The 24,077-nt window shown below is 56.5% G+C and overlaps 10 protein-coding genes across 10 annotated transcripts; 5 read left to right on the top strand and 5 right to left on the bottom strand.

Moving 5' to 3' along the window:
- Positions 1–471: 471 nt before the first annotated feature.
- PLICBS_007560 (uncharacterized protein) lies at positions 472–2,715 on the top strand (the record flags this gene model as incomplete). The annotated part of the gene is made up of 6 exons (XM_018320999.2): positions 472–906; positions 963–1,159; positions 1,207–1,336; positions 1,411–1,782; positions 1,875–1,896; positions 1,958–2,715. 6 exons carry the CDS (start codon positions 472–474, stop codon positions 2,713–2,715), a joined length of 1,914 nt encoding a protein of 637 aa, XP_018180896.2.
- A 511-nt stretch (positions 2,716–3,226) lies between these two features.
- Positions 3,227–5,348, top strand: PLICBS_007559 (uncharacterized protein; the record flags this gene model as incomplete). The annotated part of the gene is made up of 5 exons (XM_065601203.1): positions 3,227–3,478; positions 3,561–3,598; positions 3,677–3,798; positions 4,457–4,469; positions 4,847–5,348. 5 exons carry the CDS (start codon positions 3,227–3,229, stop codon positions 5,346–5,348), a joined length of 927 nt encoding a protein of 308 aa, XP_065457275.1.
- A 1,670-nt stretch (positions 5,349–7,018) lies between these two features.
- On the top strand, positions 7,019–8,994 carry PLICBS_007558 (uncharacterized protein; the record flags this gene model as incomplete). The annotated part of the gene is made up of 3 exons (XM_065601202.1): positions 7,019–7,290; positions 7,347–8,846; positions 8,901–8,994. The coding sequence occupies 3 exons, from the start codon at positions 7,019–7,021 to the stop codon at positions 8,992–8,994; spliced, it is 1,866 nt and encodes a 621-aa protein (XP_065457274.1).
- A 283-nt stretch (positions 8,995–9,277) lies between these two features.
- PLICBS_007557 (uncharacterized protein) lies at positions 9,278–11,069 on the bottom strand (the record flags this gene model as incomplete). The annotated part of the gene is made up of 5 exons (XM_018320997.2): positions 9,278–9,454; positions 9,514–9,613; positions 9,668–9,999; positions 10,055–10,534; positions 10,608–11,069. The coding sequence occupies 5 exons, from the start codon at positions 11,067–11,069 to the stop codon at positions 9,278–9,280; spliced, it is 1,551 nt and encodes a 516-aa protein (XP_018180894.1).
- Positions 11,070–11,802: 733 nt separating this feature from the next.
- On the top strand, positions 11,803–13,332 carry PLICBS_007556 (uncharacterized protein; the record flags this gene model as incomplete). Its single annotated transcript, XM_018320996.2, has 1 exon — positions 11,803–13,332. The coding sequence occupies one exon, from the start codon at positions 11,803–11,805 to the stop codon at positions 13,330–13,332; it is 1,530 nt and encodes a 509-aa protein (XP_018180893.2).
- A 418-nt stretch (positions 13,333–13,750) lies between these two features.
- Positions 13,751–15,346, bottom strand: PLICBS_007555 (uncharacterized protein; the record flags this gene model as incomplete). The annotated part of the gene is made up of 2 exons (XM_018320995.2): positions 13,751–14,984; positions 15,036–15,346. 2 exons carry the CDS (start codon positions 15,344–15,346, stop codon positions 13,751–13,753), a joined length of 1,545 nt encoding a protein of 514 aa, XP_018180892.2.
- Positions 15,347–16,709: 1,363 nt separating this feature from the next.
- PLICBS_007554 (uncharacterized protein) lies at positions 16,710–17,420 on the bottom strand (the record flags this gene model as incomplete). The annotated part of the gene is made up of 1 exon (XM_018320994.2): positions 16,710–17,420. The coding sequence occupies one exon, from the start codon at positions 17,418–17,420 to the stop codon at positions 16,710–16,712; it is 711 nt and encodes a 236-aa protein (XP_018180891.2).
- A 666-nt stretch (positions 17,421–18,086) lies between these two features.
- On the bottom strand, positions 18,087–20,684 carry PLICBS_007553 (uncharacterized protein; the record flags this gene model as incomplete). Its single annotated transcript, XM_065601201.1, has 4 exons — positions 18,087–18,864; positions 18,911–20,229; positions 20,276–20,352; positions 20,492–20,684. The coding sequence occupies 4 exons, from the start codon at positions 20,682–20,684 to the stop codon at positions 18,087–18,089; spliced, it is 2,367 nt and encodes a 788-aa protein (XP_065457273.1).
- Positions 20,685–21,358: 674 nt separating this feature from the next.
- On the top strand, positions 21,359–22,731 carry PLICBS_007552 (uncharacterized protein; the record flags this gene model as incomplete). The annotated part of the gene is made up of 2 exons (XM_018320992.2): positions 21,359–22,154; positions 22,211–22,731. 2 exons carry the CDS (start codon positions 21,359–21,361, stop codon positions 22,729–22,731), a joined length of 1,317 nt encoding a protein of 438 aa, XP_018180889.2.
- Positions 22,732–22,778: 47 nt separating this feature from the next.
- Positions 22,779–24,077, bottom strand: PLICBS_007551 (biotin synthase; the record flags this gene model as incomplete). Its single annotated transcript, XM_018320991.1, has 2 exons — positions 22,779–23,702; positions 23,766–24,077. 2 exons carry the CDS (start codon positions 24,075–24,077, stop codon positions 22,779–22,781), a joined length of 1,236 nt encoding a protein of 411 aa, XP_018180888.1.

Below are 24,077 nucleotides of genomic sequence, written 5' to 3'. Positions count from 1 at the left end.
TGTTCTTGTTGTAAAGGCTACCTTATCCGGTCTTCTTGGCGGCTCATCCCTCGCGTCCCGCACCACCACCGTCTGTGTTCGCCGAGCCCCTAACGCTCCCCATGTCATCCTTTGTCTCCGCTCCAGTGCACTACATGTAATTGTCAGGCGGAATTATGATGGTACCCCGCGGTTGCTTGGCAATTCTTGGGGTGGTTTGAGTTGGTCCACTTCTCCGCGGCCTCCACATACAACTATCCTTTACCCCAGAGGTTGACCCAAGTCTGCCCAGCATTGATAAGTCTCGGCTTTCCCCAGAGTTTGTTGACCATGGACGGGTACCTGACCACCTTCACCCTTCAATGATCATTCTATTTGCCTAGTTCCGGGCTCTCGTCATCCATTGCTAACCAGGCTCCGCGCCACTCCTCCAGTCCTGACAAACCGTCAAATCACAAGTCGGCACCAGACACCAGAGCTGGCAAAGTCACCATGCCTGTTCCAAATCCAGATGTTGAGACTCCACAGGGCGAGACTGTCCACGCTGAGCGCAGGCAATCAAGCAGCAATGGGACCTTCAACGGCGAAAAGTCGAGCCGCAGGGCTTCCACAGCTGCCCTTCTTCGCAACCCACTGACGGGCATGACTCGAGAGCAAGTGATTGCAGATGTTGACGGTTTTGTCGAAGAGAAGGGTCTCACCGAGTACCGTGAGATTTTCCGAAAGGGAGCATTGATCGCACAAGTAAACAACGTCAAGGATGGCTTCGAAACCATTGATGCCCTGAACGAGGCTGAGAAGGAAGTGTTACGCATGGAGGAAACTCATCGCTGGCACCAGCCCTTTATGCTTTACTTCTTGTGCATCTTATGCGCCGGATCTGCCATTGTACAAGGCATGGATCAGTCTGCCGTGAATGGGGCTCAGGTATGGCTTTCCTGAAGCCACGCAGCTCATGAGACGCAAGCTCACACAGTATTCAGGAGTTCTACTACGAAGAGTTCAACATCCGTGATCCATATCTGCAGGGGCTGATGAACGGAGCACCATATGCTTGTTCTGCACTGATCGGCTGTTGGTCCAACCCTTGGCTTAACAAGATCGGCGGCCGTCGGTTCACGATTTTCTTCTCTTGCGCAATGTCTGTCATCACTGGTATTTGGATGGCAGTGGCAAACAAGTACGTGAACATGCTCTAGAAGCTTGTGTCCTGCGCTAATCCAACAGCTTCGCGAACCTTCTTATCGCTCGATTCTTCCTGGGGTTCGCCGTGGGCGCCAAGTCATCTACCACTCCGGTGTATTCTGCCGAGTCGGTGCCTAAGACTATCAGAGGCGCCCTTACCATGATGTGGCAGGTTTGTTCTGTCTATGGCCCTTGAACCCTGATGATGGCAATGGTAGATCCCATGCTCATATTATCATGGTACAGATGTGGACGGCATTTGGTATCGTCCTTGGCTTTGTCGTGTCTGTAGCGTTCCAGGGTACGGACCTCTTGGGAGCAAACTCGCAATGGCGATGGATGCTCGGCTCTACCAGCATACCTCCATTGGTCGTCATGGTCCAGGTCTATTTCTGCCCGGAGAGCCCACGCTGGTACATGGAAAAGGGAAAGTATACCCAGGCGCTCAACTCTTTGACACGCTTGAGAAATCACCCGGTGCAGGCGGCGCGAGACATGTACTACGCGCACAAACTCCTCCAGATTGAGCGACAGGAGCGCGAAGGACGCAACTTGTTGAAAGAGTTCTTTATGGTTCGTCGGAATCGGCGGGCGGCTCAGAGCGCGTGGTTCACCATGGTTAGTGCTGCACTCGACCATCAAGTGTCCATGTCGCGAAAAGAATCGATATCGAGCGTTCTTGAACAGCTAGCTAACATATCATGGGACAGTTTATGCAGCAATTCTGCGGCGGTAAGCACACGGCCACCTCATGCTCTCCTACGCCCAAGCACCTTTTCGCTGACCGCACCAGTGAACGTCATCGCATACTACAGCACCAGTATTTTCCAGAAGGCTTCATACACTCGGTCACAAGCGTTGCTGGCGTCCATGGGAGGAGGCTTGATCAACTGGATATTTGCCATTCCAGCAATCTACACCATCGACACTTTCGGTCGGCGCAACCTTTTACTGACCACATTCCCACTCATGTCACTGTGCCTCTTCTTCACCGGATTCGCCTTCTATATCCCGAATCAGCAGGCTCAGCTAGCTTGCGTCACTACGGGTCTTTATCTTTTCATGGCTGTGTACTCTCCCGGCGAGGGTCCGGTGCCATTCACATACAGCGCCGAGGCTTTCCCGCTTCACATTCGTGACATTGGGATGAGTTCCAGTACTGCGATCACATGGGGCTTCAACTTCATTATCAGTTTTACTTGGCCTCCACTCGTGGAAGCGTACGGCGATACCGGTGCGTTTTGTTGGTACGCCGCCTGGAACCTGTTTGGCTGGGTCTTTGCATACTTCTTCCTTCCGGAGACGAAGAGCCTTACGCTGGAAGAGCTCGACAATGTCTTCAGCGTCAAAAACAGAGAGCACGGGGGCTATTACTTGCGCAAGTTTCCGTGGTACGTCAACAAGCACTTGCTGCGCCGAGACGTTGACACCTTCCCTCCGCTGTACCAGTTTGCAGAAGAACGAGCGCAGGGAGGGGATAAGCACGCATCTTTTGGGCAACAAGGTAGCTCCGACTCAGAGAAGGGCGTACGAACTACCGCGCTGGAGTAGAAAACTTGGGCGCACGGGATAATAGTATGCTCCAGGCGTGGGCTGAATCCTGGATCAGTTCAATGTTGTCCGGTGCGGACGTACGAAGGAGGTACTAATGTTACCACATATTCCACTCGTGCGGAGTACCAACGCACAACGTCGACAATCAGACGGATGTGGTAAGACACTTATTTGTGTTGTTGCAGTCCAGAGACAATTTACCGTCATTTTCCGTACGCACATCCACGGCACTAAAAATAGTTGACGTCGCGCAAGGGTACCCGGCTCTGTGCGCAAGATGGAACCCCAGTTCATTTTCCGGCGATTGCCGATCCTGTTCGGAAAACCGGTGGATGCCTTGTTGGCACGTGGGAGGCCGAAACTGGGCATTCGTGCAGATGTCACGCGGTCCATTGGGCATACGCATATTCTATATGGGAAGCCGACGGTATATCATGGATTCTCCAGATACACAGCGCGGGAACCGACCTTCTATGCAACTGTCAAGTCACAAAAACGCGATACAGTCATGTCTCTGCCAGATCCTCGTCGAATTGTTACAGGCCACGATGAAGCGGGCAATGCCATCTTCGTCGCCGACAGTGCCATTCCCATGGCTCCAACCCCGGTTGAGTGCGACTTCGCGGTGTTATACGAGACGCATCAGTTCCCAGCATCAAATGATACATGGGAGGACCCAATGTTGACCCGAACCAAGAGCCTCGCAAATGAAAAGGGAATTGTCCTCCGCTGTGTCGACTTCAGACCAAATACGAAGACTGTGCGTGATGCGACTTGACTTCGGAGATTGAACGACGCCAGGTGTGAGACATTGCGGAAGCTGACTTACGTCTCACCCACAGCTGTTCCACCGCACCGAGTCTCTGGACTTTGGGATTGTGTTTTCGGGCGAAATTGTTTGGCACGTATCCGTCCAGGACGCCTCTGTAACATGATGTCGTCTAACCGATGCTCATAGCTACCTAGATAACGGCGTCGAGCTGACCCTCAAGGCTGGCGACGTCTGCGTACAGCGCGGCACCATTCACGGCTGGGACAACAGGACGGACGAGACAGCACGTGTCTACTTCGTGCTTAGTGGTAAGTGCTTCGAGCAGATCACCTAGGTCACGATCTCTAACGCTGGGATTTAGCTGCCACGCCCGTGAAAATTGGGGACAAAGTTCTAGGGACATGCGGGTTTGATCCCAAGAATGTTGAATCTGGTGGCCAACATTAGTCGCAGTTTACAGTACAGTACCTGCGCTCAGTCATGGTTGGACCGGCTCTTCCGTAGCAACTTCAGGGTATCCAGTACGTAGGTACAAAATAGGGGCTTCGAGTGCGTGTTGGCTGGCCAATTTAGGATAGAACCAACAAGGCATTTGCACCCCGCTTGAGCGTCTCTCACGGACTCTTCGGGAGCTCGCGACTCGGCCCTTCGCGGCTCGGGAAAACAATTAGCGGGGTCGAGCACACAACGATCACTTCTGTTCCCACCTTGGGCTTTGCACTCGTATGCAACAGCCGATTCAGTGAATGACTTGCATGCCATCAAGGATCGTGGACGGCTACGAGATGAATGTAGCACACAGAGGCAGCCGATTTACCCTGGTGGAGAAATCAGCCGGGCGGCCGAGGACAGCCTGTTATCGGTGCAGTGCCCTGAAGGTAGGCCCGGCCCCATTGCGTCGTGCTATCGAGCCGTGTCGCCCTGACTTTTCACCGTACCGTTACAAGCTGACGCACTATCGTCCAGGTTCGCTGTACCGGTGAGCGGCCGTCCTGTCATAGGTGCACCCGTCTCCATCGGCGATGCATCTGGACTAAAGACGACAGCGGCCTCAGCAGGCGTGATGACGCCAGCCTTAGTCCCGGGTCCAGGGAGGCTAATAAAGCCATCGACGAGTCTACATCAGGCACATTCGGCATTCCCTCCAGTCTTCTCCCCAAGCTCGTTGACTTGTACTTTGCCCACGTCGACAATGCATCTCTCCTACTTCATCGGCCGTCGTTTGTTCAGAGCCTATCAACTGGAAGTGTCACAAAACATGTTGTTCTGAGTGTGTGCGCTTTGGCCGCATGGTATTACACCCTTCCATACCCGGTTGCCACGTCAAGCTCGCCCTCAACTGTGCTAATTTTTCAGTTTCTACGACAACGGAAACCAGTACAATACCTTGTTGGATGAAGGCTTCGCCCGTGGCTGGGCCGAAGAAGCGGGTCGACTCGCCTTCTCCCAGGTTGAGAACCCCACGGAGGATAACCTCGTCACATTTCTCAACCTTACGCTGTTCTGGTACAGCCAGGGCCAATGGCAGCGAATGATTGTCTACGAGGGTAATGCCGCTTGCACGTCTCGCGTGCTTGGCTTAGGCACCAGCAAGTCCTTAGCCCAAAATCCTTCTTTCAGTGCCGAGTTGAGTCGCAGACGGTTTTGGGCGTGCTTTTTGATCAACCAGTTTGGTAACGAGGCTGCGAGATGTCCGAAAATGAACCTTGCGGACTTTGAGGGTATCATGCTTCCATGCAACGAGGAAGACTTTGAACAGGAGAAGTTTCCACCTCGCCACATGCACCCCGGAAGTCGCGAGCACCAGCATAGAGAAAGCTACTTCGCAGAGCTGATCCGACTGGTGAGCATATGGTAGGTGATTTCTTTTCTTTCGGATAGTAGAGGTTGTATGCTCACAGCCGTTGAAGGACATCAGCCTGCCAAATAGCCCAGGACGACAGAACAGATATTCACATCAAGCTTCTACACATCCAAGAGCTTGATAAGAAGCTGGCAACCTGGCGAGCAGAGCTCTCCGAAACGTTTGACCTGGATACTCTCAATAGCCCGTCCCCAAGGAGCACCGCACGCGCGATTTCTTTAAATATCTTGTATCATCAGATCATGAGCGTCCTGCACTCGTCAATCGTACCCCTCTTCTCTTTGAATCCAGTGGCAGCCGAAGCATGCGGCTACTTTCAAACGGCATCCGCGCAGACCGCCCTTGTTCATGCTCGCCAGATTTCATCAATCTTCCTGAGATGGGGATTCTCTAGCCTCCCGCAGGCCCCTGTCTCGGTAGGGTTTATCGGCTACGCCGCGTACTGTTCTTGTGCAATCCAGTTGCCATTTTTGTGGTGTACCAAAAGCACCGTGAGCGAGGCTGCGCATGCAAACATCAAGGCCAACCTGAAAACAATGCGCTCTATGAGCAAACACTGGAAGTTAATTGCAGCCCTGGTAAGCCCGCAACGATGTCCACTATGCTACTGATCAACTAACATCTGCGGATAGACAGAATTCGTACCGCTGCTTTACAATTATCACAAGAACATGGCATATTCACTCGCAGATGAGCCTCGAGCTTTGAGCGAACACGAGCTGAACAGACACAGGGGCGTTCGAAGCCGTGCCAAGGTTTCGATACTTGGTCACAATGGAATCATCTGGAATAAGGGAAAAGTCATTGACCCAGGGGAAGCCCCAGGGTTAGACCTGGACGTTACTGAAAAAGAAGGTGACGAACAGGTACAAAGCGGAAAGGCGACGACTGATTACATTCACCCGGGTCATGGTGATCAATCATGCTCATCAGGTTCACTTGGAGGTCACGATGGAGACTCTGAACTACTATCAGACAATCTGGACAGCAGATTGGTGACACCAGCAATGCTGGACGCGATTGCAGCGTATCAAGAAGGACTGTGTTTCTTGCCACAAACCCATTTCCCAGTGTTTGACACGACCCTGTACTGTACAACGGATACGTACGGGTTCCAAAACATGTTTGGGCAAGACCATGAGGGGCTTTAGATGTCGCAATTGCAGTTCTGTGCTAGCGCAGTCAATGATACATGTACTTAGCTGGGAGCGATCCACATAACCATTCGAATGAATAGATAACACCTTAAGTCAAGGGTTTTGAATCCATAGTGAATGACAAGCCGGGGCCGGCGTGCAATTTCGGAGCGTACTGTACTGCGACTGGGGCGGCGCTATGGTCACTTGTGGATGTGGAGCAACTACGGGCGACATAGCTCTGCCGCCCGCTGCGAGCTCGGAATATACGGTAAATTCTGTTAATGGATACGGAAAATACGCAGAACAAAGCCGGTATGCCGCAGTTTTTAGTTGGAACGGACAATGCTCTAATTGGTCACGGCAATGCTTGCGCGGAGCAATTGGTCGAAGTCACCTCGGTCGGCATCACTTGTAGTTGTCATTCCAGTGATATATTCTTGACAGGAGCCTGACAGACAGATGCTCAGCCTCAAGCCTAGCAAGCCGTCTCCCATCACAGCCAAAAGTCATCCATTTGAGTCCAAGATGTCGGCCTCGTCCCGCAAGGTTCCAGTTGACCTGGATGCAGGAGTGATACATACCAAGCCGGCTGCGCCGACACAGTCTGCCGCCTCGGAGTGGCCGAAGATTGATTCAACAAATTTCCCCTACATATTCGAGAAGAACGTCACTGTAAATCTGTCTAACGGCTCATTCATCCGGTGCAACATCTACAAGCCAAAGACCGAGGATCCGAACGCCAAATTCCCTGTGCTCGCGACCCACGGCCCGTACGGGAAAGATGTCCCTTACAGCGTGTAAGCTATGGCCTAACTTTTGGACCATTGTTCCACGTGCTAAATGGCTGTTGTAGCTTCCACCCCATGAGCTTCGCTGACCTCGAGCCGGACCATCAAACGGAACACTCAGCTTGGGAGACACCCACTCCTCGTCATTGGACCGCACGCGGATACGCCATTGTTCGTGCCGACGAAGCTGGCTCCGGGCAATCCCCAGGTTATCTCGACATTCTCTCCAGCGCCTCGATCGACGCTTTCTCTGAGCTGATCGAGTGGATTGTGGAGCAGCCATGGTCCAATGGCAAGGTCGGTACTTTGGGAATCAGCTACTACGCCGCCTCGCAATGGCAGCTGGCTGCGCGCAAACCCAAGGGCCTGGCTTGTATCGTCCCCTACGAGGGATTCTCCGATCACTACCGCGATATCTGCCGACACGGCGGCATCCTGTCCAACGGGGGACTGAATGTCATCTGGCACCGGCAAGTCGGTTCGAACCAGTACGGCCTGCCAGGGCGGGCGGCAAGAAATTGGGGCGACGACACCATTGAAGGTTCGTTGTCAATTGAGGAGCTTGCAGCCAACCGGGTCTCAATCGTCGATGCGGTGCGGGCTTACCCGTTCCGAGACGGCGAAAGATTCTCCTCGGTAGCGTTCAATCTCGAAGACGTTGAGGTTCCCGTGCTCAGCGTTGCCAATCTCGGAGGCATTCAGCTGCATCTTCGAGGTAACGTCCAAGGCTTCCTACACGCCGGCTCGAACTTGAAGTACCTACGCTTCATTGTGGGACGCCACGACCTCCCTATGTATTATCCGGAAGAAATTGCTATCCAGGAGAGCTTCTTTGACGCGTTCCTGCTCGGGGACGACCGCGATGGGTGGTCACGAAAGGGGGAGGTGCCGCCCGTCAGTCTGGTTCTGCGCAAAGGCAATGTCGCACACAACAATGTGAAGGCCGAGAAGCAGTTCCCGAGGAGAAACGAGAATGAGTGGCCGCTTGCCAGGACGCAGTATGAGAAGATGTATCTTGGCCCTGACGGTACCATGGGCTGGGAGAAGCCTGCCATCGACGCCGCTCAGAAAATGCAGTATGAAGCGTTCCCCGCTGATAAGGCTAACGGCCTTGTGTCCTTCACAACCGCACCTTTGGAGGTTGAGACGGAGATTACAGGCCATATTGTCGCACATTTCAACGTCTCCATCGGCCGCCACAGGTGGCAGATATCCACGCCCACTGACATGGACATTTTCGTTGCCCTCCGCCACATCTCACCCAATGGCGAGGAGGTGTATTACACCGGGCCCGCCGGGGAGGCATCGCCAGTCACCAAGGGCTACTTGAGGATGAGCTTCCGCAAGACAAACCCGGAGCACGCCCGGCATCGCGAGTGGTTGCCATGGCGCGACTACATGCCCGGCGACGCCGCCGCGATGGTGCTGAACGAGGTCTACCCAGTTGACGTGGAAGTTTGGCCCACAAACGTGGTTGTAGAGAAGGGTGGTCGCTTAATTTTGGAGATTGGCGCGGTTGAGCTGCTCGGCGCGGGTATTTTCCAGCATGACGATCCAGTTGACAGGTACGCTTCAACAACGTGAGCGGCAGAAACAGCGGAAAATGCTAACTGATACAGGCCCGAGGCAAAATTCAAGGGCACCAACACCATCCATTTTAGTCCGAACTACGACAATTACCTCACAATGCCCGTTATTCCCGGCACCAACTAACGGTCATGCAAAATCTCCGCCGATGAAGCCAAGGCAGCAAGCATTACACTTGCGGTGTGGGACTCGGGACGCAGGGCCACCGTTGTCAGTTTGGCCTAGGACTAGTGTGCATCGTGCAATGCTGCTCATTGCATCGAGATGTCTGTCATAGCTCAATGAAGGCAAACAGTCACTAGTCATGAGCACAGTGATGATTTGTGCACTCGACGACGCGACATGTGTTGCTGCACAAGCAACCCTGAATCCTCATCTACATGACGACTCCCCACATTGAGTGATTTGCTCACTCAGCCTTTAAGCCGATCTCCTCCTGCAACTCCCGTTCAATTTCGCCCACATCGACACTAACCTTGCCGGTCCGGACGTCCTCGATGTTTGGAACCGTCGAGCGCTTCGTCTTGTCAAAGAGCGCGTCAATCTCCTCCAAACTCTTCCCTTTCGTTTCGACCCAGAACACAGCCTAGAAGCACGGTCATGAGTATAGATCCATGGTCTCGGGTGGCGTGCGTGCAAACTCACGATCAAAATAAAAGTGACAATATCCCAGCTGCCATTGATCATGTACGTTTTCCACCCGATGTTCGTCAGCGCAATCGGCATGATGAAGACTAGGAGGCAACTACATTCAGGGTCAGTAACCGCAATGACGAAGGAAAATATGCGAGAAACTTACGCAAGACCGTTCAGAGTGTATTGGGCGAATGCTACGCCGTTGGCTCGAATGGGATAGTCCATGACCTCCGGTGGATACAGGGTGAGTAGAGGCGTCCAGGCAATGGAATAAAAGCCCTGGAACAGGAATATGACAGCGACGTCTCCGTAAATGAGGGCTTTAGAAGTGCCGTCCGGGTCCTCGCCATAAACCTTGGTAAGAGCGCCGATAATGAACAGGCATACGATGAGAAGACCTTGCGACAACAGCGCGGTGGGTTTCCGGCCCCAAGATGCGGCAAGCTGCGTACCCGCGAGGCAGCAGAAAAGGCACCACACATTCAGCACAACATTCTAACACCCGTTAGCCTTCAAGTTCTCACAAGGAGGGATATATCGCGAAGCTTACAGCCTTTAGCTGATCATTCGAGTCTGTGATTCCGGCTGTGTCAAGCTCTTGGCCAAGGTAGTAGGACGCAATGATGTTTCCAGCAATGCATGAGAACGGGCCAGCAGATCCTCCAATCAACACTCGCTTTCTCGCCGTCGGCGACTTGAAGAGTTCTTTCATGCTGAGTGTGCGGCCTTCCTTTTTTTCCCACTCGAGAGAGTCGACGATCTCCTTGTACACGGCCATGACGACCGGGTCAGTCAGATCGCTGTTGGCATTCGTTTGCGCAACGACCAGTCGTGCATCTTCAAAACGGTCCTGCCGCACAAGCCATCTCGGGGATTCTGGGACCAATGGCAGTATGGCGATGCATATGATGGAAAATAACGCTTGCATGAAGGATGGAGCTCTCCAGGCCCAGGTCGAGTCCCATTTGCCTGTCCCCAACGTCACCCCTGCCGCAATGAGGGCCCCGACGTAGTAAAAGTTATTTACTAACTTTGAAGCCGGTTTGTCAGTCCTTTGTTCCAACATGCCTGGGATCCGCTCGGGTAGAGGGTCTCGTGCTTACCCCAACAGTCCACGCTCGCCATCTGTCTGGGCTTGTCTCGCTCAGGTACACCGGTGCCGCAACGCCGGAAACACCATTTCCGAACCCAAGAATGACTCTCGCCACTACAAACATGGCCACATTCTGGGCCGCGGACTGGAGGATGATGCCAACGAGAATGATGACAGAGCCCCAGAGCAGTGTCGGCCGCCGACCGAGCCTGTCGCACATCAGGCCCGCAATCATTGGGCCAAAGAAGCCCCCGATAAAAACAGACGCAGTGTTAAGGCCTTTCGTAGCTGGCGTAAGGCGGAAGTAGTCGGTATACGACGGCAGGATGTTGAGTCCATTGAGCAAACTGCCGTCAAATCCGCCCGTGGCCGATTGAATTACGGAGCAGCACATCAGGAGGACGGATATCGTAGCCGTGGACTCTGGAACCCAAGCGGGTAACCAGGTCCCTGTGGGCGTTTTGCGGAGCATGGCAGGGAAGTATGGCGAACGCAGAATCTGACCACTGTTGAGCCATAAATATGCGTGCTCGTTTGCAAGTTGGGAGAGAAGCCTTATAACATTGACCGTAGCCGGGAAATATTCCTTCTGCTGCGATTTACATCAACATCATCCCTTGCTGTGTCCGGTGACATCTGATGCCCCCCAATCTCACGATAGGAGTGGCGCGCGGCGACGGTGTAAGACTGAGCGGCGAGAATACATCTCCTTTAGGCAAGTCGGATGATCGGCAACGAGGGGCTCCGCCAGTAGCCAAGCAGCGTCCATGAGCACTTGCAACCCTCAACGGAAACCGGAGCCGGGGCGGGGAACATGGGCGGGCAAGGAGCGGGGAGGTCCACCGCTGCATGGTATCACGGCAGCTCGATTCGCTGGCGTCAAGACCCTCGTCTCCGAACTACTTCCCATCCCGTCGAACCCGTATTGATGGAGATTGTCGCATGATTGCACTTGTCATCTCTTAACCTCCATTGTGGATTCCAACGGCCACGACGAGCTGTCAGAAGGTCCGATGTTACATCAATCCCCGCAGTTGGTTGCCCCACGATTATCGGTGTTCCCTACTGCCCCCAACGTAACATCCGACGGCAATTTAGGACGACGCGAGGCGCCGGCGATATAACACTGCCCACTGCCTTGGGAGAAGATTGCCTAAATCTCGGACTATTCTCTGAGAAAAGAGCCAGGGGCCGTCTTCATCAGCATGTCTCACCGCCCGGTCATCGCAGTTGCTGGGCTGGCGTGCGAGACCTCGACCTTCACCCCTTCTCGAACCCTAGCCCCGGCTTTCCATCCCAAACGAGGTGGTGAGATAAACGAACGGTATGAATTTCTTCACGACGACAAACCGCTCGCCAAGCAAGCCGAGTGGAAAGGCGCCTTGATTGGCCATGCCCTCCCAGGCGGTCAAGTGACGCGAGACGCGTTCGAGACACTGGCGGCAGAGATCATCACCCGCCTTCGCGATATCGTGTCCGATGGAAATGTTGATGGTCTGTGGTTCGATATACACGGCGCCATGGTAGTCGAAGGCGTGGAAGATGTGGAGGCGGAGCTGTTGAAACGGATTCGGGAAGTCATCGGGCCAGATGTCATTGTGTCGGCTTCAATGGACTTGCATGGCAACGTATCTCGAGAGCTCGCGCACATGTGCGACCTGATCACCTGCTATCGCATGGCACCACATGAGGATGCTATGGATACGAAGGAGAGAGCTTGCCGGAATCTCGTTCGGCTCCTAGCCAACGCCCCTGCTCGTCGACCGCTGAAGGCCTGGATACCGGTTCCGATACTGTTGCCAGGCGAACAGACTTCTACCCGCATAGAGCCGGCGAAGCATATTTACGCCGCGGTGCCGGAAGTGGAAGCGATGGAGGGCGTTATTGACGCGGCAATCTGGGTCGGTTACGCCTGGGCAGATGAGCGCCGGAATAGGGCCGCCATTGTCGTTACCGGCTGGGACCAGTCGGCGGTATCTCAAGGTGCAGAGAGGTTAGCAAACCTATTTTGGGACGCCCGTGCAGACTTTGAGTTTGTTGCGCCCACGGGTTCCTTTACCGAGTGCCTCGACGCGGCCATCAAGTCGCCCTCGGCGAGAAGGCCGTTCTTCATCTCTGACTCAGTCGACAACCCTACCGCTGGAGGATCCGGCGATGTCACCTGGGGACTGACGAGGCTACTTGAGCGTTCCGAGTTCAAGTCTGCCGACGCGGGATACACGGTCATTTATGCAAGCGTCCCAGGACCTGAGGCCATCGAAACAGCCGTGGCGGCCGGTGTTGGGGCCACCGTCACCGTCACCGCGGGGGCGGAGGTCGACAATCTCCACGCCCCGCCGGTGACCTTGACAGGCAGGGTCCACTCGATCAAGCACGGGGATCGCGATGCCGTGACGGAAGTCGTGGTGCAGGTCGGATGCGTCTACGCGATACTGACCAAGCTGCGCAAGCCGTACCACAAGGAGAAGGATTTCACGGACCTGGAACTGAAGCCGCGGGATGCGGACATCGTTATCGTCAAAATCGGATACCTGGAGCCTGAGCTGTACGATATGCAGAAAGATTGGATGCTGGGTTTGACCCCAGGCGGTGTCAACCAGGACCTCGAGAGCCTTGGTCATCAAAAGATCCGACGCCCCATGTGGCCTTTTGACAAGAAGTTCGAAGCGCCCCCGAACTTGAAAGCCCGATGGATAGCGATGTCCAACAATGTTCTCACTGGGCCGGACGAGTAGACTGGAAGGGGCTCAAGTTGAGACGAGGATGCTGCATGAACACCGCAAGGTGATGAACGTCAATATGGTGCAGCTTGTGCCTTGTTTCCAGCTTCACATCATACACAAATATCACCGTCGAAATGGCTTCGACTTTTCAGAAGCGATGCCTCATGCGAAGGTGTAACTTGATCATTCCATGTCATTTTCTCATGTACGTGTCCAGAACACCAGCCGAAAAAGCGCTGTGAATATCGTATTGCGGCACATTCGTACTCTAGGGTACCGGAGCTCACTTGGGCTGTGGCCAGCTGTCCTGGTTGGTGTCAGCGGGGGACAATCGTGATGCGTTGATGACGCCTCCAGTGGCATGGAAGCGGGCGGTCATCACCCATCGACAGTGCTACTACCCAATCCGGTTCCTCACGAAACCCGTACGTCACCGGCGCGACAGCCCAACCTCGAGACCAAGCGGCTTCCTCAGGAAGCCTTCCCTCGTCTGCATCTCCCCCTGCCTCAGTGATATGGAGTACCTTCGAGCCCATGTGGCCGCAATCAGCTTCATTTCCATCTCGGCGACGTTTCTCCCGACGCACGCCCGCGGCCCGTGGCTGAAGGGGATGAAGGCGTTCTTTTGACGCGGCGTCGGAGCCTCCCACCGCTCCGGCCGGAATTCTTCTGCGTCGGGTCCCCATATCTCGGTGGAGTGGTGGATCGTGTAGGTAGGCACACTTAGGACCGTGCCAGGAGGAAAGTAGTGGCCCAGTATGGTCACGCCCGGTGAGTCGGCTGGGACCTGCCGCGGCAGTCCGATACCAGAGGTTGAGTGGTGGCGGAGCGTCTCCTGGATGACGAAGCCGAGGTACTTGAGGTCCCGGACCATGTCGTAGGTGGGCACATCAACGCCTTCCGGGATTGCGGCGTCCAGTTCCTCCTGCAGCTTCTTCATCACGCGTGGGTTTCTGCCGAGATAGTTCATGAGCGCGCACGACGAGTTGGAAGTCGTGTCGCTGCCCGCGATGAGCTGCGTAAGTGCCTCGGCGGTGAGCTCCTCTCTGCCCAGCGGCTCGCCTTTGTCGTCTCGCCCCTGCATCAATCGCGCGAGCAAATCAGTGCGTTCCTCGCACGGCGGGTTGTCCACCCTGTCCTTGACTCTCGCGATCGCGATACCGGCGAGGTTCTGGACTGCGTTGACGCCCTTGCTGAAGAAGGGATCCGGGAGATACTTGGCGTATGGCTTCAGCTGCGGCAAGCATCCCAATGTGGCATTGACTTCCCCGCGTCGGTTGAGGATGTCCACGGCGGGCAGGTACACGGATGGTGCGTCCGGAGACAGCTTGACTTCGGTCAGGTCAACACCTGTCCGCAGCATGCCTAGCGGCTTGCCAAAGGCCAAATCTCCGATGATGTCGAAAGCGAGGAAGTTGAACCATGGGAGGCTGTCGATGTGCGCCTCGTTTGTGCCGACAGCGTTCCGTGATGCGCTCTCTTCGATAAGCCGGTCGAGCTGCCTGACAAAGAGCCGCAGGCTCTCCTGCACATAGGGCTCAAACTGGAGGACGGACTTGGCAGAGAAGGTGTGCGAGACTAGCTTGCGCTTGCGTGCGTGTTCGACGCGCGACCTCGTCGTGAACAGGCCGGGTCGAATTGACAGGAACGGCGCGTAGAAGTCACTGCAACGGGTGAGCCTGGCGTTCTTAGCGAAACAAGTAGTCGTGGCCTACGATTTCAGGAAGCCATTCCCGTGACCGTAGATGGCGGTAATGGCCGTCTCATCGTCCTGGATGCTGACATGATTGGGCTGGATCCGAATGACCTTGCCGTACTTTCGATGAGCGTCGTCAACGGTTCTGTACCGGACGCCCCTGCGCGCCGTGGTAAGCAGCCACAGGTTCGAGAACTGTGCTCCGAAAGGAGCCGGAATGTCTCGGAGGTGGCCGTACGTGACAAAATATGAGAATAAGTAGGAAGCGACGACGAGAGACAATGCCGCTGGGATGGCCCAGACGGACAATAGGTGCTCAAACAAAGCCATGCTGCGCACAGACTGCGACGGATTCGGATTGAAGATTTCTTCGACGACCAACAAAGTTCAAAAAGGCCCGTGCCGTTTTCCAGTGAGGCCCCAGAAAAAGCTGCGGAAGCCGCGGGCTAAAAATACTGACTCGAGTCCGTCAAGATCTTAGCAGACATTCCCCCTCATACCCACATTGGACCGCCTCATCTTCGATTACCCGTCAACAGGTCGTACCCCGCAAATGGCCTTGCCCCGTTGACCTTAGCCGCTCGGGCAGGACGTCGGCTCTTGGAGGATGACACCTCGCTTGCCAATGACGATACAGGTGATTCACGCCCGTCGTCATCTGCTGCGGCTGTGGATGGCACGGGGACAAGGGGTCCACGGCGGGGCGCCACGGGGAAATGGGGGCGGGTCGAGGCCAGGATCAGAAGATTCTCGATTGTCATGAGTTCGGGATCCATACTCGGCAGCCATATCGACGGCCATCACATTCGAGAAACCCCACGCCCAGTCACGGCATTCCACGGGTCCTCCATGGACGCCGTGCGACGAGACGCCTCATTTACGGCACAAGCCCGGGAATAAGTACCACTGGAGGCCCCCCGGTCGTGATGGGCACATGCGGTGCAACCAAGGGTAGGCTTGATGTGACGTCTTTTTGCGTCGACTTCCGTGGCGAGCGTGCTGCATGCGAACAGACCGCTTCTCGAGAATCATGGGCACATGCATCGCACGGTATTGGAACCAGACTCGAGTATATCGCATCAAGGACGCGGCAACGAGCGAGCTGGATACAGAGGCCTCGTCACCTCGATGCCCCTAAGCCCCCGAGCCCCCGACACACCTCTCGGGTAAAGTCCACATCCCGGCGCAGTTGCCGACCAAGATGCGGGACAACTTCTTCGAGTCTGGGCCGCTAATGCAGCTCATGGCGGCTCCGGCGAAGCTAATACCTCGGCGATGGAGACGGTATGGGCGTCGGCACTTCACCATGGCAAGAGCTGGAAATTCCTTGTGTGTAGAGAAATTGGTGTAGTCTGGCGCCTGCTGCATCCGCTCCGGGGACACGGCGTCTGCGCAATTTCGCTACTGATCTCGCTGTGCCTCCAAGCGAATCGGCCATGGGTGAAATCCTTGCCCTCCGCAATACAGATGCCGAACTTCTCGATCTGACAGAACCCTTTGTTCTTGCCGCCCAAGCCCCAGTCCTGTGCCAACAAGTACATGTGCCCCAAATCGGCCGCAGCTTCATGCTCAACCTCGTGTCAGTCGCAATCCTCTCCCCCATCATCCTGCGGCCAGTGTGCCGTTTCAATCTGTACAGGTAAAAACCTCCAGCTTCCAGGACAGACGTCCGTCGGCCTAATGCAGCCATCCATCACTCTTCTTCAATGATGGACAGTCCATAGTCAGAGGACTCGTTCCAAAGGTGATCGTCCTCGTGACTGTCCAAGGATGCTTCGTCATCGGCATCGGCATCGGCGACGTCTCGGTCACTCGCCAGCTCCTTTTGAAGTATTTGGAAGTAATCGGTAGTCGGCGTGAACAGTTCCTGCGCCTTGTTCATCTGTTCCATGTCGGGATCGGCAACAACCTCGAAGCTCTCGTCCAGACTGCTGTCGACGGCCAAGCAGCGGTCGTCGTCTGCCTCGTATCCATCCATGGTGGATGTCGTCGCCCCGTCCACGGCAAAGACGGAAGAAGACGCCGACTCGACCCATTCGTCCACAGAGCAGCAAATCTGGGCTTCTATGCCGTCCATGACTTTCTCTCGAAGGGATGGGAGGATGGGTGCATGGTTGGTCGCGCTTGGGGTAGTCCGGCCCGGGCGACCGCCGCTGAGGAGTCGAGTGACTGCCTTGACACGCTTCCACGCGGAGGATATGGTTCGTTTGGCCTTTGTAGCCGGGGACGCCGTCTTCTCAGTCAGGCGGAACGCCTCGTCGCTGGTGATGCCCGTCGCGACGGCCCGAGTCTGTGTCCTGCTCTTGCATTTACTGCGCGAGAAGCCTTGGTTCATAAGCATCGTGCTCTGTTCCATATGTGCGTGAACGAGCGTACCGCGGGACATCATGCTCGCAAAGCCCATTGTAGGATTCAACAGCACGTTGATTGAGCTCGGGTGGGTTGTTTGATGGATTCAGTTCAATGTTGAGCTTCGTGCCGCGCTCACGGCCAGCCCGCCGACGCAGGGCAGCAATCGGCCACAGAGTCAAGCTCGAGAGCGGAATGCAGGGGCAGCGTCAAAGGTCACAACTTGGCGCGGGGATTGAGTGCTGGGACGTAGGAAGAGTATGGTCTGGTCTGCAAGGAGGTTGCGAGGAGAATACGTCTGTCATGTTTGCATAGGATCACGAGTATATTAGGGGGGTAGTCGGGGAGAGAATATGGAAGATTCGAGCAGCTCGAGTTTTGCTGGGCGGCTAGTTGCCGCACGTCGGGCAGTGAATATCTCGTCCAAAGAAATGGCCGGAAAGGGGCCGCTCGACGGTTCAAGTGACTGGACGGGATGGCGCTGAACAGAACCTGGGGAAATGAACAACAAAGGCAACCACCCGTGGCAGAATATAGACCCAGGTGACTACAATGACCCGCATCACTACAATTGTACGAAATGCCAGTGAGTCACGATCTCGAGAGGCTCTTGTTTGCTCATGCTGGACCATTCGGCGCCAGGTGTGGTCGTCTGGTGCGACAAGATGAAGGTGCCCTATATACACACTTGCTAGCCCCCCGTGTACACACTGTGGCGGCTCTAGGCTAGGCTCTGCTTCAGCAGGTCCGCAATCTGGCGCACACTCGTTTCGGATGTCGTTTGGCTCGTCATCACATACAAGACGTTGCCGAGGACTCTCGAGTGCACGTTCCATGGCCCACCCTCGCTCGAGTCCTTGCCCTTGGCGAGGACTTCACGCAAGCCTTGCGCCGCATTGCTGCTGTACCCTGTGCCGGCGGCGTCGCGAAGGTGTATCGCCAACACGCTGCCCAACGCCCAAACGCCCGACACTCGCTCCGTATTGCGCGAAAGCTCTTCGATAAAGTGGCGCGGCCACGAAGACCATACTCGATCACCGGGACTGCTCTCTGAGTGGGAGTCGCTAGAACTCGTCCATCCCTGGTTCTTGGCCCAAGCCCAGTCCCCACGCTGCTCCATCGCCTGCATCTCCTTTACGGACTCCAGGGCAACCTGGCAGCCTATGGGGTGGGCGGTGTAGCTGTGCCCATGAAGCAGCGCGTCGGTCTTGTCGGTGCTGCTAAACACGTCAAAGATGTGCTCCGATGCTAACGTCGTGCAGAGCGGCACGAGGCCACCAGTCAGCAGCTTCGCATGAACCGAAATATCAGGATGGACTCCGAGGAATGACGATGGTGTGAAGCGACCGAGTCGATACAACCCGGTGAAGACCTCGTCAAATATGATGGGCAGTCCACTCCAGTCCTTGCCGTCCTTTGGCGCGGCATCGTTCGATGTACGGAAGAGGTGCGAAGAGCGGCGGACGACGTTGACGAGGGTACGTTGGAAGAGTGGATCACTGCGATTGTCAGTAAATGCTCGACAAGCCAAACCAGGGAACTTACACAAGCTCCATGCCGCCCGCACCGAGGACGATGGGCTCGATGATGAGGGATCCAAACTTCTGTCCCCGTTCTTGTAGAGCTGCCAACGTTTTGGTGATGTATTCTTCATATTGGTGATGCTCGCCACGCTTCTCCCTGCCCTCCACGTCGAAGATGTCGCTCAGGGAGGCGTACGATTGGCCCTGCCCAATGTCTCTGGACAGCGCGTCGTTGACCGTGACAGACCATTTGCCGTCGGCGCAGAGGACCGTCGGGTAGTCGAACCAGAAGCCCTTGCCCTCGTACCACTCGACCTTTTCGTTGAACGCGCAAGGTTCGGCCATGTCCATGGCGCCGATCGTGTCACCGTGGTATCCGCCCTTGAGCCCAAGCACACCGAGCTTCTGGTCGGTTCCCCAGCCATAGCGGACACGCGCGGCACGCAGGCCCATCTTGACAGCGACCTCGGTGCCCGTGCTGCCGTTGTCGGAGAAGAAGACGCGGTTCAGGCGTGGGTTGCGCATGCCTTCCAGGAGCGACTCTGCGAGGGCCATGGCCGGCTGGTGCACGGCGCTGGCGAACATGACGTGCCCGTAACGACCGGCGGCGTAGGCCGCAGCGAGAGTAAGCTGCGGGTTCGAGTGGCCGAGGCCTTGCGTCCACCAAGAGGCAGACCCGTCGAAGGAGGAACGAAGAACGGGCTTGTTTGCGGCGCCTTCTCCGGGCACCAGCGTCTGGAAGTAGTCACCATGCGCAGAGTCGATGGTCATAATGTCCTTGGTGCCAACCAGGCTCTGCTGCGTGAACGGGTACCAAATATGCTGATGCGCCTTCGTGGCTAGTGACTCGATGGAGGCGATTCGCTGGGTATGGCGGCGGTCGAGGTGCTGGAGAACGTCGGCGGTGATGGCTTCGCAGTCTTTGCGGGCATAGTACTCCGACATGGCTTCTGCATCCTCCTTAGCATCCTCAACCCGCTTGGGCGGCTCGAGCATGCTCGTCACGGGGACGCCATGGTGCTTGGTGAAGTATTCTGACAGGTACTGATAGTTTTCATACTTGGCGTCCTGGAAAAGCATGATTGACTCGACGTCATAGCCACGCAGACGGAGTGATTCGAACGCTGAAATGGTTTGCGAGATGCCGCCGAGACGAGAGTCTCCGATCAGGACAGTCGGGGCGCGAAGAGGGATGTAGATGTCGGCTTGCGTGTTTCCAGAGGGCCCGGGTGAGTGGACGCCGCCGGCGGTCTCGACAAAGAGCCAGCCTTTGCCCTGGGCTGCGCACCCGGCGGCGAAATCGCGACATTTTGCGAGCAGCGCATCATCAGATGGAATAGACTACACTGTCAGCAGGCCGCATTGACTCGGCAATGACAGAACCTACTTGTCCCGATGCGAGAGCCGCCGTGTGAGGGCTCACGGGAATGTCATATTGGAAGAGTGTCTTGTGCGCGACGCCGTCTGCGAAACGCCGAATGTGGCTGGAGATAACAAGGACACGATGTGTCAGTCATTTGTGCTTCTCTTCGTCGCCCAGGAAGGAACATCTGATATCGTCAGTCATCTGCTCTTGCGCGCCTGGCCGGGAGTGGAGGCTCACACTTGTCATCGGCTTCATCCGCCGACCCCGTCGACACGGGCTTGAGAAAGGTCACGCGCTCATCGTTCCACCGGCGCCGGGCCGTCCTGCCGAGCAGCGTCGTGAAGACGGTCTTGCCCACATCAGTATTGGCCCCAAAGACCTGGTACACCCGAAGCGAGCGCCAGAGCAGCGAGGCAAGAGGCGCCTTCATCGTGCTTCCATCCGCCGAGTATGTTATCAATCAGCGTCAGGGACCTCACAACCAACACAGCTCTCCGATCGGGGCATGGGTGAGTGGTCGTTGACGTTATAGCAGCGACAGCCCGTCCGCCCAGTGCCGCGCGGGACGGCTCCAATTGAGCAATGAGCGGTTTTGTTGGGACCCACGCATCCATCCCCGACGCGGATCCAGCCAGGCCAGGCCCAGCCGGGAAAGTGATGGCTGGATGGCTCATAGCGAAGTCGGGGGGCGGCTGGGACACCGACGAGCTTGTCCCAACCGAGGCCCAGTGGCTCAACAGCGTTTAAGCCGGGCGCCATGCCTTGAGCCGACGAGACCCAAAGTGTTTTGCGGCCGTCCGGCACGGGACGGAACTCGCTGGGTGCTGACGCTGGAGAGGCATTTACCGCTGCGCCTGTCAAGGAGCCAGGGGGCGATAGCGTCCCTGCAGGAACGGGCGGCCCTGACACTGATTGTCGAGAATGCCGGGCTGGCTGGCCCACCCCATCGTTTGACCCGTCCTCCGTAGCCAGGGCTGTTCCGAGCTACGGCGCGGCCGCTAGCCCAAGTCACGATGCTCGCAGTCTGTACTGGCGAGGCATCGTAGACTCAGTTGTGGTTGAGAGGCTCTCGTCAATTGACGCCTGCCTCAATCGACTCCAACCATGGGGCAGCATCTCGACGACGTCTTCGCCTCCCTGCTCGCCCGGCGCGGTACGCAGGGCCGTCTGCGCCGCCTGACCCTCCCATCACCAGGCTCAGTCGATTTCTCCTCCAACAGTTACCTTTCTCTATCCTCCAACGCGGCCGTCCAAGCCGCGTACCTCGAGCGTCTTAGGCACGCATGCAAGCAAGGAGAATTCTCCCTCGGCTCGGGGGGCTCACGACTGCTCGACGGCAACACGCCCGCGGCTGAGGCCCTTGAGCGAGAGATTGCTGCTTTCCATGGCGCCCCGGCCGCCTTGCTCTTCAACTCGGGCTTTGAGGCCAACACTGGCCTGTTCAGCTGCGCGCCACAGAAAGGGGATGTGATATTGTACGATGAGCTCATCCATGCAAGTGTCCACGATGGGATGAAACTCAGCCGCGCACGGAGAATGCCCTTCAAGCACAACTCCGTGCGTGGTGATACCCGCGACATTCGGCTCAGGAGCCTGGACGACGCTTTGGCGGAGCTCACAAGCGGTCAGCAAGGTGAAGAATTCAAGGCCGGAAGGTCCAATGTGTTCATTGCAGTGGAGAGCGTCTACAGCATGGATGGGGACTTGGCGCCTCTCAAGGACATCGTCGAGTGTGTGGAGGAGAGGCTCCCCAACGGCAACGGATACGTCATTGTCGATGAGGCGCACTCAACGGGATGGATTGGTGAGAGGGGCCAGGGCTTGGTCTCCTATTTGGGGCTCGAGTCCCGTGTCTGGGCGCGAGTGCATACCTTTGGCAAGGCCATGGGCTGCGCTGGTGGTGAGTGTCACGTACCTTCCGCAGCTTGAGCTGGGCCACCATACTGACATTGCCAGCTGCTGTTCTCTGCTCGCCGACAACCCGGAGCTATCTCATCAACTATGCCCGTAGCCTCATCTACACGACTGCAATGGCATACCCCATGCTTGCGGGGATCCAGACCGCCTACGAGTACCTCCAGGGCGGGCAAGTCGAGCAGCACCTCAGCCACCTAGGACGGCTCATGAAGCACACTCATCGTGTCCTCACGTCTCTCATTTCCCGCCAACGGCCGACAAGAGAAGTCTTCCACATCAATGAAGGGCTGCCGCAGTCGCCCATAATACCACTGTTCACTTCGAAAGCCCGAAGCCTGGCCCAATACTGTCAGGAGAGAGGGTTCATGGTGCGCCCAATCGTCGCGCCGACCGTGCCAGCCGGGACAGACCGTGTTCGGATGTGCCTACATGCTGGAAACACAATAGAAGAGGTAGAGCTGTTTTGCAAGGCCGTCGAGGCGTGGGTGCAGCAGCAACAGGACACAGGGACGCATTCGGAGGTCGCAGCCAAACCGTCACGGCAGTCAAGTAAACTGTGATAGAAATCAAGCGAGCTATTTTATTTTCCTTCTACATTCCCTCATGTTCATTGCCTCGCATCCACGTCACCAGCCTTGGCGGGCGTCTTGTCGAAGCTCTTCATGGGTGACAGTCCCCAGCGTCCAAACATTGCGCTATCCTCGTCCCACCCGTTGCAGTCCGTCGTCAGCATCTTTTCGCCAGTGAAGATGGCGTTTGCACCAGCCATGAAGCACATGGCCTGCTTCTCCTCAGACATGGTCTTGCGACCGGCGGCAATGCGAATGATGGTTGCTGGCATCAGGATACGGGCGGTGGCAATGGTGCGCAGCATGCTCGTAAACGCAATAGGCGTCGTGTCGCCCAGTGGCGTGCCCTTGATAGGCACGAGCGCGTTCACCGGAAAGCTCTCGGGGTGCGACGGCAGCGTCGACACCGTGTGCAGCAGGCCGACGCGGTCCTCCGACGACTCGCCCAGGCCGAGGATACCCCCCGAGCAGACATTGATGCCCGCGTCGCGAACGTGGCCTAGGGTCTGCAGGCGCTCGTCGTAGGTCCTTGTGGTGATGACGGACGGGTAGAACTCGCGGCTGGTATCAACGTTGTGATTGTAGGCCGTCAGTCCGGCCTCCTTGAGCTCCTTGGCCTGCTTGTCGTCGATCATGCCGAGCGTGACGCACACCTCCATGCCCATGGCGCGCACGCCCTTGACCATCTCCGTGATGTTCTTAAGGCTCGTCTTGCGGCCGCGCATATCGCGCCACGCGGCGCCCATGCAAAAGCGGGTGCTGCCGTTGTCGCGGGCCTGGCGCGCGGCGGCGAGTACCGACTCGACGCTCTCGACACGCTTCGCCTCGAGGCCGGTGCCTTTTTGGTAGCGCGTGGCCTGGGCGCAGTAGGAGCAGTCTTCGGTGCAGCCGCCAGTCTTGATGTTCATGAGGGTGCACAGCTGGACCTCACCAGGGCTGTGGAAGCGCCGATGCACGGTGCTCTGAGATTAGGTCAATCAGAACGAACCGTTCAATAAAATGTGTGTTCAGTGGATGCGACTCACAGCCTGATGGGCCAGCTCAAGCAGAGGCTGGTAGTAAATGGCGGAAATCTCCTGGCGCGTCCATGTGTTTCGCGGCGCAGTCGCGGCGACGGCATCGCGAAAGATCTTGTTGGCGTCGGCTTTTCGCGACGGCTCAATGGCCTCGGGAGGCGCGGCGAGGTCGTGTGCCGCCGTCGGGGTGTCGACGAGCGTCGCACCGCCGCGGCTCTGGAGTTGAGCTGCTGATGTTGTCCAGGGCGCTTGGATCGAAGGCGTGACCCGACGTCCCGCGCCGCGGAGGGGCGCCAGGGCGGCGACTGTGCGAGTCCTCAT

The sequence above is a fragment of the Purpureocillium lilacinum genome (genome assembly GCF_023168085.1).
Source record: "Purpureocillium lilacinum CBS 284.36 DNA, scaffold_5, whole genome shotgun sequence".
Taxonomy (NCBI): domain Eukaryota; kingdom Fungi; phylum Ascomycota; class Sordariomycetes; order Hypocreales; family Ophiocordycipitaceae; genus Purpureocillium; species Purpureocillium lilacinum.
Note: the sequence above shows the minus strand (reverse complement) of the source record. Positions and strands in the feature narration are given on the sequence as shown.